The sequence below is a fragment of the Staurois parvus genome, unplaced genomic scaffold, assembly GCF_062004578.1.
Source record: "Staurois parvus isolate SC_StPar_1 unplaced genomic scaffold, SC_StPar_1.0 ptg000019l, whole genome shotgun sequence".
Taxonomy (NCBI): Eukaryota; Metazoa; Chordata; class Amphibia; order Anura; family Ranidae; genus Staurois; species Staurois parvus.
The window spans coordinates 29,434,344-29,451,458 of NW_028317815.1; the positions used below are offsets into that span (position 1 = coordinate 29,434,344).

General features: G+C 43.9%; 1 protein-coding gene across 1 annotated transcript in view; it reads left to right on the top strand.

The window, feature by feature from the left end:
- The window catches only part of DMTF1 (cyclin D binding myb like transcription factor 1), a 50,619-nt gene extending 33,964 nt beyond the window's left edge, over positions 1-16,655 (top strand). Inside the window, exons 15-16 of the mRNA XM_089685994.1 lie at positions 12,940-13,081; positions 16,260-16,655. Coding sequence (XP_089542120.1) covers positions 12,940-13,081; positions 16,260-16,357 — 240 coding nt within the window. The 3' untranslated portion in view covers positions 16,358-16,655. The remainder of the gene's footprint in view (positions 1-12,939; positions 13,082-16,259) is intronic.
- Positions 16,656-17,115: the final 460 nt, after the last annotated feature.

The following is a 17,115-nucleotide window of genomic DNA, read 5'->3' on the forward strand; positions in this document are numbered from 1 at the left end:
GATTATAGTTTTAATTTAAAATATAGCAGTCTTTATTACCGTATTTTTCACTCCATAAGACGCACTTTTTTCCCCCAAAAAGGGGAAAATGTCTGCGTCTTATGGAGCGAATATCGAGCAGCTGACCCGGTATTCCCCCCGTGTTAGAATACCAGACCGGCCGCTCGGCTCTTCTTTGCAGACCTCCAGCGGTCCTACCTGTTCCTCGGTCCAGCAGTGTCCTCAGTCTTCTCTCCCCGGCATGGAGACTGTGAAGCCACAAGCTGTCACAGCCGGGTGCCCACTGCACAAGAAGCGCCGCACTTTGTGAATGGCCCTGTAATCTTCTGGGACCTGTCACATGTCCCAGAAGAATATGGGGAAGGAGGGGGAAGGACAACTCCGTGGATGTGGGAGAGGGTACCTGTCAAACTCGGGTACACGCTCCCCCCCCCCTTCGCTTTCCCCCTGCCTCCACTCCCCAAAGGTCCGCAGTCTCTGGTCTTCTGTACTGTGTCCGCAGTCTCTGGTCTTCTGTACTGTGTCCGCAGTCTCTGGTCATCCCCTGTACCGTGTCCGCAGTCTATGGTCATCTCCAGTACCGTGTCCGCAGTCTCTGATCATCTCTTGTACCTTGTCCACAGTCTCTGGTCATCCCCTGTAACGTGTCCGCAGTCTCTGGTCATCTCCTGTACCCTGTCCGCAGTCTCTGGTCATCCCCTGTGCCGTGTCCGCAGTCTCTGGTCATCCCCTGTGCCGTGTCCGCAGTCTCTGGTCATCCCCTGTGCCGTGTCCGCAGTCTCTGGTCATCCCCTGTGCCGTGTCCGCAGTCTCTGGTCATCCCCTGTGCCGTGTCCGCAGTCTCTGGTCATCCCCTGTGCCGTGTCCGCAGTCTCTGGTCATCCCCTGTGCCGTGTCCGCAGTCTCTGGTCATCCCCTGTGCCGTGTCCGCAGTCTCTGGTCATCCCCTGTACCGTGTCCGCAGTCTCTGGTCATCCCCTGTACCGTGTCCGCAGTCTCTGGTCATCCCCTGTACCGTGTCTGCAGTCTCTGGTCATCTCCTGTATCATGCCCGCAGTCTCTGGTCATCTCCTGTACTATGTCCGCAGTCTCTGGTCATCTCCTGTAGTATGTCTGCAGTCTCTGGTCATCTCCAGTACTATGTCCTGTTTTCCACCTCTAAAATCTAGGTGCATCTTATGGTCAGGTGTGTCTTACAGAGTGAAAAATATGGTATATAAAATGCTACAAAGCAGATATTGTGGCCAAATTTCCCATATTTTATCAAAATGTGGATTGCAGTCTTTTATACTCAGCTATGATCTAATCCATAAGTAATAAAAATGAAAAACACAGATAAATCATTATACAAAATAAAATGAAATACACAAGAAGCAAGAGAAATGTCCGCCCTTCCTCTTACTTCCTGTGCAATAGCTGAGTGCGCAGCGGGTCTTGTGACTCCCGGACGCCCTATGGCAACCAAGAGTCAAAGGTTTGACTGTCATATTGGCTTCAGTCAAAAAATTATAAATTGTTGTGCATCTAATGAGCTGCTATGAAAAAGCTAATTACCTAACTGCCAACACCCAAACACAGTCTCATATAAATGTGTACCCTTGTTCAATAATCAAAAATATGGTGCAGTGCGAACATAAAGTAACATCAATGAGTGAATATAAAATGTCCATGAATTCCCTTGTACTGCAATAAATGTCCCTTTCAGCCTCCTAATATTTGTGTGGATTCCTTCCTTCTTTTTTGATCAAAATTCAAGATGTGCTCTCACCTTAAACATATGACCCTACAATCATGTATGGTCAAATCATTGCAGGTCATATGTTTAAGGTGAGAGCACATCTTGAATTTTGATCAAACGAGGGAAGGAATCCATATAAATATTAAGAGGTTGAAAGGGACATTTATTGAAGAACAAGAGAATTCAAGGACATTTTATAGTCACTGATTGATGTTACTTTGTTATCACTGCACCATACTTTTGATCCGTCAAAAGATAGGATTCCATGTACCATGGCAAAATCTCACCAGTATTTGACAAACATCTGCAAGATCTCAATGATTTTTCCTTTCCTGCACATGTGTAAGAGTGGGAGAACATGGCTGCAAGCTATCACAAGTGTTTGGTAAACTCTCGCAAGATCTCTCTGCCATGTGAGGACCTGTATAGAGAGGTCTTTTCGAGTATTGAAGAATAAAAATAACCTGTCATTTATGGGAGTATAAAAAGGACCGGTCATTATACAGGAGTACAGAGAAATTTCGGCCACCGAAACATATCGGCCAAAAATAGCCCTATCGGCATTTTGCTGATAGGAAAAATGTAGCTGATCCTGGTGCCAATAAGGGGGACTGTGTGTACTTCAAATGTGAGGGGGGGGGGGGCGGTGGAGAAAGGCTCCCTCCTTGCACATACTGCCCACTCCCTGCCCCCTACAAAGAGGACCTGTCACTCATATGCTATCACATAGGGGACTATTGGTCCCCTATGTAATAGCAATAAAATCATAAGTTAAAAAAAAAAAATTACACGAAAGTAAAAAAAAAAAAAATTTGGAGCCTCTTCACCCCCACATATACAGATGTTTCGGTTTTGGTTCGGTCTTCGGCCACATGCATTCTGAATTTTTGGTATCGGTTTTGGCACCAGAATTTTCATTTCGGTGCATCACTAATGAATCGGATCGATTCAATATTTTTGATTCAAATACTTCCAATCCATTGGAAAAATTTGAATCCAGTCAAAAACTAAATTAAATTCATTTTGTTAAAAACGCAACAAAACAAAATTCATAACCTATTTATTGATATTGATACGAAACAAAACAAATGTTTTCGTTCTGCGCGTTTACTTAACTCTATGGCTCATGGGTGGGTGACAGAACAGTCTTATGGATTTCCTCCCGCAAAATACAATCCATAATTCTTTTTATTTTGGCAAGTCTTCCAGGTCATTACAAAGTGAGGTATCCCCACACCATCACCATCTTTAACAGGGGGATAGTGTGTCTGGATTATACCAAACATAATGAAACTAATATAATTCAACAAACTCTATTTTGTCTTATCTCTCCAAATAACATTCTTCTAAAGCTCTCTGGGACATTGGGGATTGGTGCCTTGCTTCTATCTAATGAAGCCCTTTGTTGCCTGGCCGCCCTTTGCCGAGACAAAAAGAAGCTTGCAGTTTTTTAAAATATATTTTTTTAAACTCGATTTATTGTAAATACAATCCATATACAAGATTGGAAGGTATATAGTGCTATTCCATTTTGTTTACAATATGGCAATAAACAGTTAAAGAAATTAATAAAAACCATACATGCCATCAAGCCTCCATCTCCTAGCCTTCATAATGATGGGTAATAACTACAACTCAGATGTCATATAATACTAAGCCCATGGAGCTGATTCTTTATCTTGCAAACCTTTACAATTACTGAATACTGTGTCTGTTAAAAGGGTGTGTTACTTTAAAGCGGAGATTCACCCAAAAGGAGAAGTTCTGCCTTAAGGCCTCTTCCCCTCCTCTTTATGAAATTGCACTTTTGAGGAGTGGGAAACCTTTACAGGTACCTGTTCCAACTTCTGCTCTGACTGCCTAAGTGATCATAGCAGACGTTCTCATTCCCTCCTCCTGCCGCGCAGTCTTCTGGGACACATCACAGGTACCAGAAGACTGCGGGACCATTCACAATGTGCAAGCTGGCTCGTTCATGTGCAATGGGCACCTGGCTGTGAAGTCGCAAGCTGTCACAGCCGAGTTCCCACAGTTAGGATGCTGGGGACAGAATTTGGGAGTTGAAAGTGGCTAGGGTGAGTACAGCGCTGGATCGTGAGACAGGTGAGTTGCTGTTTTCTGAAAGTCAGCAGCTACAGTTTTTTCAGCTGCTGCCCTTTCATTTTTACACAGGAGGCTGGAGCTCCTCTTTAAGGATTCTTCACACTGCCCCGTTGTAGTTCCCCCACAGGGTGGGTGCAGTGCAGGTACCCATGGTTTTTATGCTGGTTACTTACGCTTTCCTATAGACTTCTATTAGATCGGGCGTTTTTGGCACGTTTTCTGAAAACGCACCAAACGTCATGTGGGCAAACTGCAGTGGGGAAATGTGGAAGGGCTTTACACCAAGTATCCCAATTTTTTTATGTATAAAGTGCTACTAAACCCACAACAGTAAAAGCAGTCTGTATATGCAGTAAAGCATGCTTGTTATACTCACTGTGGAACCTAAGGGGTTAATCCTCTGAATTGTGTAGAAATGTTTGATCCTGATTGCCCTGATCCTCCCCTTCTTCCAGTGCTCCTGATAAGACATATCATGTGGAGACACTGCACATGCTCATGTTGGTGTTTACTGCTAGAGAGGTTTTTTTTTTTTCTTGGGAGAGTGCATGTGATCAGCACAGGGCCAATCAGCACTGTCCAGACAGAGGTCAGGGGTTCTGCATCCTCCTAGAACAGAAAGAAAACTCCTCTTACAAGCTTTAACCAGTGCTCAGGTGAACACTGATAGAAGTCACAAGACTGCTCTAACTGCTGATGAGAAAAGGTATTTATCAGTTTATATTTACTAAAATAATTGCTTTTCCATGTTGTTTGTACTGTGGGAGACCAGATATAGTGAATGCAGGGTCCTGGGTTTAGTAACACTTTAAGTGCACAGTTTCTGTTTTCATATATAATCTTCTCATACAGGATTGTTTGATTAACTGTTGCTATTTACTGGGTTAAGGTAGGAGCATTGGACTGCATCCATTTATTTAATATATTATTAGGCTTATTGGAGATTTCCTGGATAAGATACTCCCTGTTGGGAAGATTCCCCTTTGCTCTGTTGCCCCTATTGGAGATGAGTATTCACTGGAGTCCCAAATTCTTCAAAATGGCTTTGTAACCTTTTTCAGATTGATAACTTTTAGGATCTTATTATTTTTTTTTATGGTGGCATTATATGCTGGTAGCAACTATGTCAGAAAAGGTCAAAATAAGAAAGGTTTTAAAATGGTTGTAAACCTCAGACACGAAATATGAACAAGCATATCCCTCTATAGCAGGAGTCCTCAAACTTTTTAAACAGGGGGGCCAGTTCACTGAACTTCACACTGTTGGGGGGGCGGACTATAGTTTGAAAAAAATATGAACAAATTTCTATGCACACCGCACATATCTTATTTGTAGTGCAAAAAAAAGAAAAAAATACAATATTTAAAATCTACTGTACACTGTAACGCACTGGACACCGCAGTCACTGTACACTGTAACGTACTGGACACCGCAGTCACTGTACACTGTAACGTACTGGACACCGCAGTCACTGTACACTGTAACGTACTGGACACCGCAGTCACTGTACACTGTAACGTACTGGACGCCGCAATGCAATGTACTCTGTAACATACTGAACACCGCAATGCACTGTACACTAACGTACTGGACACCGCAATGCACGGTACTCTGTAACATACTGGACACCGCAATGCACTGTACACTGTAACGCACTGGACACCGCAATGCACTGTACAATGTAACGTACTGGACACCGTAATGCACTGTACTCTGTAACACACTAGACACTGCAATGCACTGTACTCTGTAATACACTGGGCACCGCAATGCACTGTACTCTATAACACACTAGACACTGCAATGCACTGTACACTGTAATGTACTGGACACCAAAATGCACTGTACACTGTAACACACTGGACACCGCAATGCACTGTACTCTGTAACATACTGGACACCGCAATGCACTGTACTCTAACGTACTGGACACCGCAATCACTGTACACTGTAATGTACTGTACACTGTAACACACTAGACACCACAGTGCACTGTACTCTGTAACACACTAGACACCGCAATGCACTGTACTCTGTAACACACTAGACACCGCAATGCACTGTACACTGTAATGTACTGGACACCGCAATGCACTGTACAATGTAACGTACTGGACACCGCAATGCACTGTACACTGTAACACACTGGACACCGCAATGCACTGTACTCTGAAATACACTGGGCACCGCAATGCACTGTACTCTATACCACTCTAGACACTGCAATGCACTGTACACTGTAATGTACTGGACACCAAAATGCACTGTACACTGTAACACACTGGACACCGCAATACACTGGACACCGTAATGCACTGTACACTGTAACGCCCTGGACACCATAATGCACTGTACACTGTAACGCACTGGACACCGCAATGCACTGTATTCTGTAACGCACTGGACACCGCAATGCACTGTATTCTGTAACGCACTGGATACCGCAATGCACTGTACTCTGTAACGCACTTGACACCAAAATGCACGGTACACTGTACTGTATGTAACTCATTGGATACCGCAATGTACTGTACATTAACGCACTGGACACCATAATTCACTGTACACTGTAATGCACTGGACACCACAATGCACTGTACTCTGTAATGCACTGTACACTAACGCACTTGATACCATAATGCACTATACTCTGTAATGCACTTGATACCATAATGCACTGTACACTGTAACGCACGACACCGCAATGCACTGTACACTAACGCACTTGATACCATAATGCACTATAGTCTGTAATGCACTTGATACCATAATGCAGTGTACACTGTAACGCCCTTGACGCCACAATGCAGTGTACACTGTAACGCACTGGACGTCGCAATGCACTGTACACTGTAACGCACGACACTGCAATGCGCTGTACACTGTAACACACGACACCGCAATGCACTGTACACTGTAACGCACTTGATGCCACAATGCAGTGTACACTGTAACGTACTGGACACCGCAATGCAGTGTACACTGTAACGCACTGGACACCGCAATGCACTGTACACTAACGCGCTTGATACCATAATGCACTATACTCTGTAGCGCACTTGATACCAAACTGTACTGTACACTGTAATGCACGACACCACAATGCACTGTACACTGTAACGCACTTGACGCTACAATGCAGTGTACACTGTAACGTACTGGACACCGCAATGCAGTGTACACTGTAACGCACTGGACACCGCAATGCACTGGACACTGCAATGCACTGTACTTGGTGCCTGGGGTGCTCTCCTACTCTCCTGTTGCTCCTCTGGCTGCAGCATGTGAAATCAGAGGCTTCCAGGCAGCCTAGCTGTTTGCCGGCCAGTGAGGTTTTTTTTTTCCAGCGGGCCAGATAACTGTCTTTGGTGGGCCGTAGTTTGAGGACCCCTGCTCTATAGTGTGTACTTGTCTCAGTTAAGAGCTTTGTCATTTCTGTCTGCTGCTTCATTCCCCTGCAGTCAGCTTGAGTTACTTCTGACACATTTTCCTGACACCAAGTAGATTGACAGCCTCAGATCTGTTCCTCCTAGCTGTATGGAGGGAGGGTGGTGTTCTTTCTCTCCAATCAGCTCTTAGAGCTCTTACTGAGCTCTGCAGAGTGTAATTTCAGCTCTCCATCCTCTTTTTCTGATATCTTAGACAAGCTTTATAAATTCTGGACTTTGCACAGATGTAGAGAAGAGTATACTGCAGATAAACAGGTACAACGTATTTAGGAGGATTTGTTCAATCTCTGTGCATCACCTGAGGCCAGTCACTTCACTGGGTATATGTAAGGGTTTACTACCACTTTCAGCTGAGCAGGGTTCATTATCATTTGTTTTGATTTAATTGATGTAAATTGTCTCTTTAGTTCTCTTTGGGGCAGTAACTTTTCTCATAGTGCCATCTGGTAGTAGACAACTTGCCCATCCCTTAGTAAAACAAGATTGTTGGATTTCTATCTACAAGACGCATATCCAGGAACCCCTTACACTGTATGTGTGAGAATCTTAGGTGACACCACCACTTTTTATGAGCCTGTAAAACCACCTCTTGTTAGAATAAACAGTAGGGGGAAACGTGCAGTCTGTTGTGTCATGCAACATGGAATGATAATGCTACTTGTTGAGATATGGTACCACTGTCGTGTGCCTTGATAGAACAGTAGTGGGTAAGCTAAGGTTTTCTGAAGGGTTTTTTTTCATTGCAGTCTAGCTAGTTTGAGGCAGCAGGTACAGAATCAAGAGGGTAAAGTGATACAAAAGGTAATAGCTGTGGGAGATGAGCTGATGGAGAAAATACAACTTCAGTTGTTGGGTGGGGGAAGATTAGGCTTCTCTGAAGAGGAGGGTTTTCAGGGATCGTCTGAAAGCAAATTGAGTAGGAGATAGTTGGTCAGATTGGGGTAGAAAGTTCCATAGGATAGGAGAAGCTCGGGGAAAAGTCCTGGAGGCGAGCATGGGAGGAGGTGATGAGGGAGCTAGAGAGCAGGAGGCCTTGGGAGGAACGAAGAGAATGATTAGGTCAGTATATAAAAACAAGGTTAGTGATGTAGTTGGGGGCTGAGTCGTGGATGGCTGTGTAAGTAGTTGTAAGTTGTTAGTATTTTGAATTAATTCGTTGGGTGAGCAGAAGCCAGTGGAGGGATCGGCAGAGAGGAGTAGCAGGCACTGAACAGTTGGTAAGGTGGATGAGCCTGGCAGCAGCATTTATTATAGACTAAAGGGGGGCTAGCCTATGTAAAGGTAATCCCATGAGGAGAGAGTTGCAGTAGTCAAAGTGAGAGATGACCAAGGAGTGAACTAGAAGCTGTGTGATGTCATTTGTTAGGAAGGGGCGTATTTTGGAGATGTGGAGGTTGAGGCAGCAAGATTTGGATATGGGGCCGAAAGGATAGCAGAGTCCAGGATTACATCTAAAACCTTGGCTTGCGGGTACGGGCAGATAGTTGTGCCATAAACCTTGACAGAGAAATCAGGGGAATAGGCACGTAGGGGAGGAAAATAATGAGCTCAGTTTTGGATAGATTGAATTTGAGGAAGTGGTGTGACATCCAGGCTGATAAGTCTGTAAGTAAATTTGTGATACGTGAAGAGACTGAAGGAGTGAGCAGAGAGACAATACCTATATAATAATAGAGAGGTAAATCTGGGTATTGTCAACTTAGAGATGGTATTGGAAGTTGTGGGAAGCTATCAGCTGACCCAGGGAGGCAGTATAGATCGAGAAAAGGAGAGGTCCAAAAACAGGACCTTGGGGGACCCCAACAGAGAAAGGAAGAGGAGAGGAGGCAGTAGCATTGTAAGTAACACTCAAGGTGTGGTTGGATAAGTAAGATGTGAACCATCGAAGAGTACACTCACAGAGACCTAAGGCGTGGAGTTTTTTGAGGAGGAGGGGGTGGTCCACTGTGTCAAAAGGCAGCAGAGAGGTCCAGAAGTAGGAATACAAAATAGTGTTCATTGGATTTAGCCATTAACAGACCGGTTGAGAGTTTTAAGAGAGCAGTTTTTGTGGAGTATTAAGAGCGAAATCTACACTGAAGGGGATCAAAAAGGTTATTCTCAGTGAGGTGATCGATGGGGCATAGGTTGTTAAGATTGGTGGGGTCTAGTGAGGGCTTTTTAAGTATGGGGGTGACTAGTGCATGTTTTTGAGAGTTGGGGAAGATGCCAGAAGAAATGGGGAGATTGAAAATGTGAGATAGAGTATAGGATAGAGCCAGAGGGTAAATGTAGCATTTGCTACAAAAAAGAAAAAAGTTTAGTAACCTCATCTATAGTGGTAGGGTTAAATGAGGGAAGTAATGATTGTACCTGTGGACATGGAGTGTTAAGTGGAGAAGGTATCTGTACAGCAGAGATCTCCTAATACGAATTGTATCAATCTTTTGTTTGAAGTGATTGGCAATCTCTTGGGGAGTGACTGAGTTAGTGGGTGGAGGCAGTGCAGGATGAAGTAGAGAGTTAAAGGTAGAGAAGAGTTCCTGGGATTGGGATGATAAGCTGTTAATGAGAGTGATAAAATAGGTTTGCTTGTCAGTGAGGAGGCAGGAATTGTATTTTTGGAGTTATATTGGTTGAAATCTTTCTGAGACTTGGTCTTACTCCATAGGCGCTCAAGAGCGCTGCTATGTTTTTTCAGACTTCTAGTGTCATCTCTTTGCCAAGGTTGTAGGGGTTGAGGCCTGATTCTGTGTAGTGAGGGAGGCCAGTGTGTCCAGGGAGGATGACAGTGAGGTGTTGTAGACAGAAGTGGCTAGGTTGGGGCAGGACAGGGATGAGATTTTGTTGGTCAGTAGCAGAGTAGAGAAGAGAAGGGTTGAGATGACGAAGGTTTCTATGGGTAATTGTTAGGCGGTTGGAGGGAGAGGAGGTGGAAGAGAGTTGTTGGAGAGGTTGCACAGAGTGCATAGGTGGGAGAAAACAATGTCGAGGGTGTTGCCATCACAGTGAGTAGAAGCATGTACTCATTGCTTCGGGTCAAAGGAGGAGATTAAACTGAGGAGTTTGGAAGTAGCAGGAGTGTTGGTATTAACAGGGATGTTGAAATCACCAAGAATGGTTGTGGGGATTTCAGAAGAGAGAAAATAGGGTAACCAGGCAGAGAAGTCATCAAGGAAAGCTGTTACCGGTCCAGGAGGCTGATAGATCACAGCTGTCCTTAAAGAAACTGGAGAACAAAGACGAATGCAATGTCCCTCAAATTTGGAGAGAAGGAGGTGGGTGAAGTACCTTATAGGTGCTATGTGTGGCTAGGATTCCCACTCCCCCTCCCTTCTGTCCACTGGGTCTGGGGTAGTGAGTCCAGAGAAGGCAACCATGAAAGAGTCCGCAGGGGAAGCAGTGTCGGATTCATGGAGCCAGGTTTCAATAATGGCGAGTAGACTGAAGGAGTTAGCTATAAAGAGGTTATGGAGAGAGGTGAGTTTGTTGCAGACAAAGCAAGCATTCCAAAGGGCGCAGGAGAAGGGGAGTCTGATCTTGGAAAGAAGAGGGATGGAAACAAAATGGTGTGGATTGCGGCTGTTGCCAGAGGATACAGGATGATGGGTGCGTTGGGTACAGTTAAATGATGGAGGCTCAGGGTTTGGGAATATATCTCCAGAAGCCAGGAGAAGCAGAAAGGGTGAGGGAGGTAATATAGGAGTGTGATTTATATGAAGGGATATGCCTCGGTGTCCTGGAAGTAGTATTAGCGTGTGGATTTAGAATTAGCAGGAATTGTTAAGTGCAGTAATAGGGAGAGGACAGAAGTGAGGGAGTTACATATTAGCTGTGGGGTGGAGAAGATGGGTGAAGGAAAGAGTTTAAGGAGAGTGGACACAACTGTCAGGAGTGTTAGAGAGTGCATGTTACAGAGTGGATGGAGCAGTGAAGGGGTAAACAGGGTCACCTGCGGTCTGTTTGGTGTTTTTCAAAGTATTTTCCTGCGTACTTTTGCTTCGTGTAGCTGCTTAAGTGCAGAGTCTGAAGTGCTTCCCCACTTCTAGAAAGAACCCCAGCAGCAAATGTGCCTCCCCTCATAAAGGTGGTTTAGTTATATACTGTTAGGGGTGGGGGTGGTTGCTTGCCAATGAACTAATCAGGAGTTAATAAAGGATGGCTTTATTCGTCCGAAAATAATCATGAGACCAAGACAACGCATGCTCTGAAACAAAAGAATACGTTACAATGCAATACAATAAATCACTTTACTTTTGAAGTTGTATTCTATAGTAGGAGAATATTCGTAACTTTAGTAACCTCTTAATTTTTTATATGTGGCTAGCATGCAACAAAAAACGAACGATAAGTCATCTGATTATCTGATTGAGTGTACTTGGCATTAGGCTCTGATTTTGTGTAGAGATAGAAGAATTTCCCCCTTTTAGTGCCTGCAGGATCTCTGCCTGAGTGGGTTCATGACTGGATGTCAGGCTGTGCATCGATATCTGTGGAGCTCATGAGCTCTCCCGAATCAAAGTGGTTGCAAACCCAAAAAATCATCCTCAAAAGTCATTTGTCCGTAGTCTGGCCAAAAAAGGAGCAGCCAGTCATCTGAAATCCTCTCTGCTTTCCTAAAGTGAAAAAACCCGACACATGAAAAAAATTAGTCACCCCAACCCCTCTCCTGTGACTGACAGACTAATTAGGAGTCAGCTGCAGCCTGAGGAGAGTGAGAAAACAGTTATCGCCATAAACACCGGGCAGCATTTGAGGCACCAGAAACTGTAGAACCCCCCCCCCCCGTTAGTTGATAATGATGACCTGTGAAAGCATGTATCCCCCCTCCTCCTTTGTTAGTAGAGGTAGGCACATAGTGTCAGCACGGTCCGCTGAGTAATTCCCGAGCTAGGCTGTTTCGGGAGTGATCTGTGTGGGTGGTTGCGGGACACACGCACCCTTCTCATAGGCTCATAAGACTCCTAATTAGTCTGTCAGTCACAGGAGAGGGGGTGTGGCGACACAATTTTTTTTTAATGTGTCAGGTTGTTTTACCGTAGGACAGCAGAGAGAATTTCAGATGACTGGCTGCTCCTTTCTTGGCCAGACTAAGGATAAATTACATCTGCTGCTATGCTGTGTGAGGTAGACTGGTCATTTAAATTTTTATTGTTTTGGGTTTACAACCACTTTAAGCCTTTCCTCCCCTGCATTCTGCCATTCTGCTCCTACCTTAACAATAGCATGGCCTCCTGGTCCCCAAGGATCAGGGTTTTCAGGAGGCACAGAAGAACAAGTATTGATGTCTGCCCATAGACTCCTTTGTGGGCAAAATGCTCAATATTGACTGCTGCCTCCCTGTTCCTGGTAGCGTGTGAGCCGGGGCCCCGTGATCCCTGGCTTTGGATTCCTCCTTATGATTGTTCTTTGTCATACCTACTACTGTTGTGGCTAATGGGTGGCATTAGTGTAGTAGGGCCCCTTAACTAGATTATGGATGGCAGTAGCAGAGTTTAGGTTTGCTGTCTACATTAAACATTGAATCTGCAATAATAGAGGAAATCGGTTAGGGGGAAGAGTTTTTTTTTTTTTTTTTACATCACTGTATTAATTATAACACCGTTTACCAACATTGCAATTTATAATGAACTGTATATGAATAGTATGTATACCTTTTATTTGGTACAGAGTCTTGGACCTTCTGCTCTAGAAGAACAGGCCAGCAAGCCTCCAGTAGAAGAGACAGTGCTCATTGTCCCATCATGTCATAGTTACATTCAAAGTGATGATATTGATGGAGAATCTGTACTTCCTCTTACCACACTTGCAGGTAGCAGGAGTTACTGTGTTTTTTTTTGTGTCTGATTTATAGTTGCTGTCATATGCCAGTGTCTATCATACTGTATTGCTTCATTCATAGTTGTGAATGAGGATTAGGGAAATATGACAATTGTAAAGGAGAGCCCTTATAATTAAAGAGAATCTGTCATCAAAATAAAAAAACTGCCAAAGGTATAAAGTGCTGGCATCTAGAAAAACACTATATTGCCAAAAGTATTGGGACACCCCTCCAAATTATTGGATTCAGATGTTCCAATCACCTCCATGGCCACAGGTGTATAAAATCAAGCACCTAGGCATGCAGACTGCTGCTACAGATGTTTGTGAAAGAATGGGTTGCTGTCAGGAGCTCAGTGAATTCAAGCATGGTACTATGATAGGTTGCCACCATGAAATTTCCTTGCTACTAAATACTCTATGGTCAACTGTTAGTGGTATTAAATCAAAGGGGAAGCAACTGGGAACTACAGCAACTTGGCCACAAAGTGGTAGGGCACGTAATGACAGAGCGGAATCAGTGCATGCTGAAGCGTACAGTGTGCAGAAGTCGCCAACTGTCTGCAGAGTCAATAGCTAAAGGCCTCCAAACTTCATGTGGCCTTCAGATTAGCACAACAGTGCATAGAGCGTTGCATGGAATGGGTTTCCATGGCTGAGTAGCTGCATTCAAGCCATACATCACCAAGTGCAATGCAACCCATTGGATGCAATGGTGTAAAGCATGCTACCACTGGACTCTAGAGCAGTGGAGACGTGTTTTCTGGAGTGACCAATCACGCTTCTCATGTCTGGGTTTGGCCGTTGCCAGAACAGTACTTGCCTGACTGCATTGTGCCAAGTGTAAAGTTTGGTGGAGGGAGGATTATGGTGTGGGGTTTTTTTAGGTGTTGGGCTTGGCCCCTTGGTTCCAGTGAAGGGAACTCTGAAGGCATCAGCATATCAAGACATTTTAGACAATTTCATGCTCCCAGCTTCGTGGGAACAGCTTGGGGATGGCCCCTTCCTGTGTCCAACATGTGTGCGCACCAGTGCACAAGCAAGGTCCATAAAGCCATGGATGAGTGAGTTTGGGTGGAGGAACTTGACTGGCCTGCACAGAGTCCTGACCTCAACCCAATAGCACACCTTTATAATGAATTAGCATGGAGACTGGAAGCCAGGCCTTCTCATCCAACATCAGTGTCTGACCTCACAAATGCACTTCTGGAAGAATGGCCAAACATTTCCATAGACACACTCCTAAACCTTGTGGACAGCCTTTCCAGAACAGCTGAAGCTGTTATAGCCGCAGAGGGTGGGCCAACTCAATTTTGAACCCTACAGACTAAGACTGGGATGCAATTAAAGTTTATGTGCGTGTAAAGGCAGGTGTCCCAATACTTTTGGCAATATAGTGTAGCTGCATATACCAACAAAATGCTGAAATGAACCAATCTGAAAAACTAAGTTTTTGCACTTCAAATAGTGGCAAAATTTACCTCCTTTCATGCATGTTAGCCAGGGAGTCTGCCAGTCATAGTGGTGGGCCAATAGGAATGTATGGGAGGTGGGTCCAGTATTAGTCAGAAATGTCAAAGTTGTGCCTGTCAGAACTGCAGCTATCTCCAAGTGACTGAACTATTTTCAGTGGGTTTTTTTTTATGTTAATGACAAATTCTCTTTAAAAAGTGGGATGTTGTTTTAAATGTTTAGTTTTGTGTTTTAAATATAACCAATTTTACTTACTGCAACTCTTCAAATTCCACAAACTTACTCTCTGTTCCACTCCACTAAATAATGCTGACATTTCCTGCAGGACAGGAAAAACTTTCATCACATCATATGAACTAATATTTTTTGTATAGCTTCATTTTGTGCAGCTTTAGACTGGCTTTTTGGAGCTTACATGGAGCTATATACTGCTTCTCTACCCCTTATGACAGTGATGGACCAATCGTGAGTCATTAGTGTCACATGGGGGAAGTGAATGAGTCACATGCTCACTCATACCTGGAAGTGCTATGTATGCTATGCACTTCGTCAGGGGAGCGAAGGAAAGGTATGCTGTTGGGGGAGAGAGTTAATTTTGCCCTCCATGGCATAATGTTTCGCTTTTATGGAAATTTTAAAAAATTGTGCGATTAACAATCATTTTATTTACATGAAGCCAGAGATTGCTTAAAGGCTAACCTCCAGAATGCAGCTGTAACTTTTTAAATTGGCACATCATTCATTCACAGAGATCTGTTACTTGTAATACAAGTACATTGATCACCGCACTGTTAATCCATTGACACTTCCTCCAGCTCACCAACTGAAAGCCAGTACCTCTGTACAGACAGGGAGCTGGAGGAAGAGTCTGCAGGAGCGTGAAAATAAATAAATAAATGCACTCTTTTTTTTTCCTGCAAATAAATGTGCGTTTTATACTTTAACTCTGGGATAGGCAAATATTTTCCAAAAACGAGAGCTATGTACATTCTTACTTAAAGTGGAGCTCCAGTCTTAAGTGAAACAAAAACTGTAGCTGCTGCCTTTAAAAACAAAAAACAGCCACTCACCTGTCCCCTGGAGGATCCAGCGGTGTCCTCACTGCAGCCGGATTCACCGGCCATCTTAAGTGTGGGCACTCAGCTGTGACAGCTTGCGGCTTCACAGCCTTGTGCCCACTGCACATGCATGAGTGGTGCTGTGCATTGTGAATGGTCCTAAAGTCCTCTGGGACTTGTCATGTGTCCCAGAAGACTGTGGGAGGGGAGGGGAAGTAGAACTTTCGCTTTCGATCGCCTAGGCAAATTTTGACAGGTACCCGCTCACCACTTTAAACCTTGGTGTGCTCCCACAGCTCTGCTGTCTATACAGGCTATGTGCAGCACAGTGACGATGTTACTGCTACGATTACCAGCGATAACTAGATTTTGAAAAAAATTTGGAGCACACAAAGTGGATTTATAGGATTTGTGGCTTTTAGGAAATTTATTTAAATTAGTTTTTTTTTTTGCCCAGAGTTCAGCTGTAAATTTTAGATAGGTGTTTCTTTAGATCTTTATATATTTAGATAGTTTTTATTTTTCCAATAATTTTATATCATAAGCTCACAGCTTCTGCTGCCCTTTTGCATGGTTGATTTTGCCCAGTTTTTTTTTCTCCCATGCACAAAACTGATCATTTCCATTTCTTTTCTCTAGATCCAATATTGCAGCATCACAGGAATAAATCCCACAGTATTGTCTCCTCGGTTGATGGACCAGACTCTGATGACTTAAAGGATGTGGAGGATTTATAGAACTGTTTCCTAGCCATTCCTAGACTTGCTGCACGCATTCTACTTTTCACCATTACTTAGCTGCTAAAAAAAACCTGCTTTGGCACCAGACCAGTTCCTAGAACACTACAAATGATGCACTATTATGTTATCACCAGCTTATATTGTTACAGTCAGGTATTTTCAGCTTAATTACCCAGCTATGCTTCTAAATTGAATCCTTTATCATATTCACTTTGTCAGCCAAAGGTACAGTTGGCTGCATTCATGCCTCTTTAAGGAGGTGTGTTACCATTCATCACTAAAGAAGGCATCTTTAGGTGTGAAGCAGCTGAGTTTTTCTTCAAAACATCACTCAAAAATGCTGGGGTATGAATATGCACTGAAGGCCGCCTTCAATTCCCCCCTTTCCCATTTAGTGATACTAGTTTTTGGGGCAGACATAGCACCTTATCGTTATTAGACTGAAAGTTATTACTGCCCTAGAAGTAGCACTACTATCAAAAAGTTGGATGAAAGTAGACCTAGCATGACCCTGTATAAAGTTGACCATGCACTATACAAACTGATTGTACAATCGCTTTTTGATCTACCACAAACTATAGCAGGGCCATACATTTTACCATCTTCTTTTCTGCAACCGAAAAGAAAATTGTTTGATTTCCCCCATCAACACAGTCAGTGTTGATGGAGAAATCCCTCCTGCAGCGCTATTGTGTTCTGCCAGTGGGGAGCCTTGCCTGCTGGAAAAACACAACGATCACTGTTAGCGGCTATGG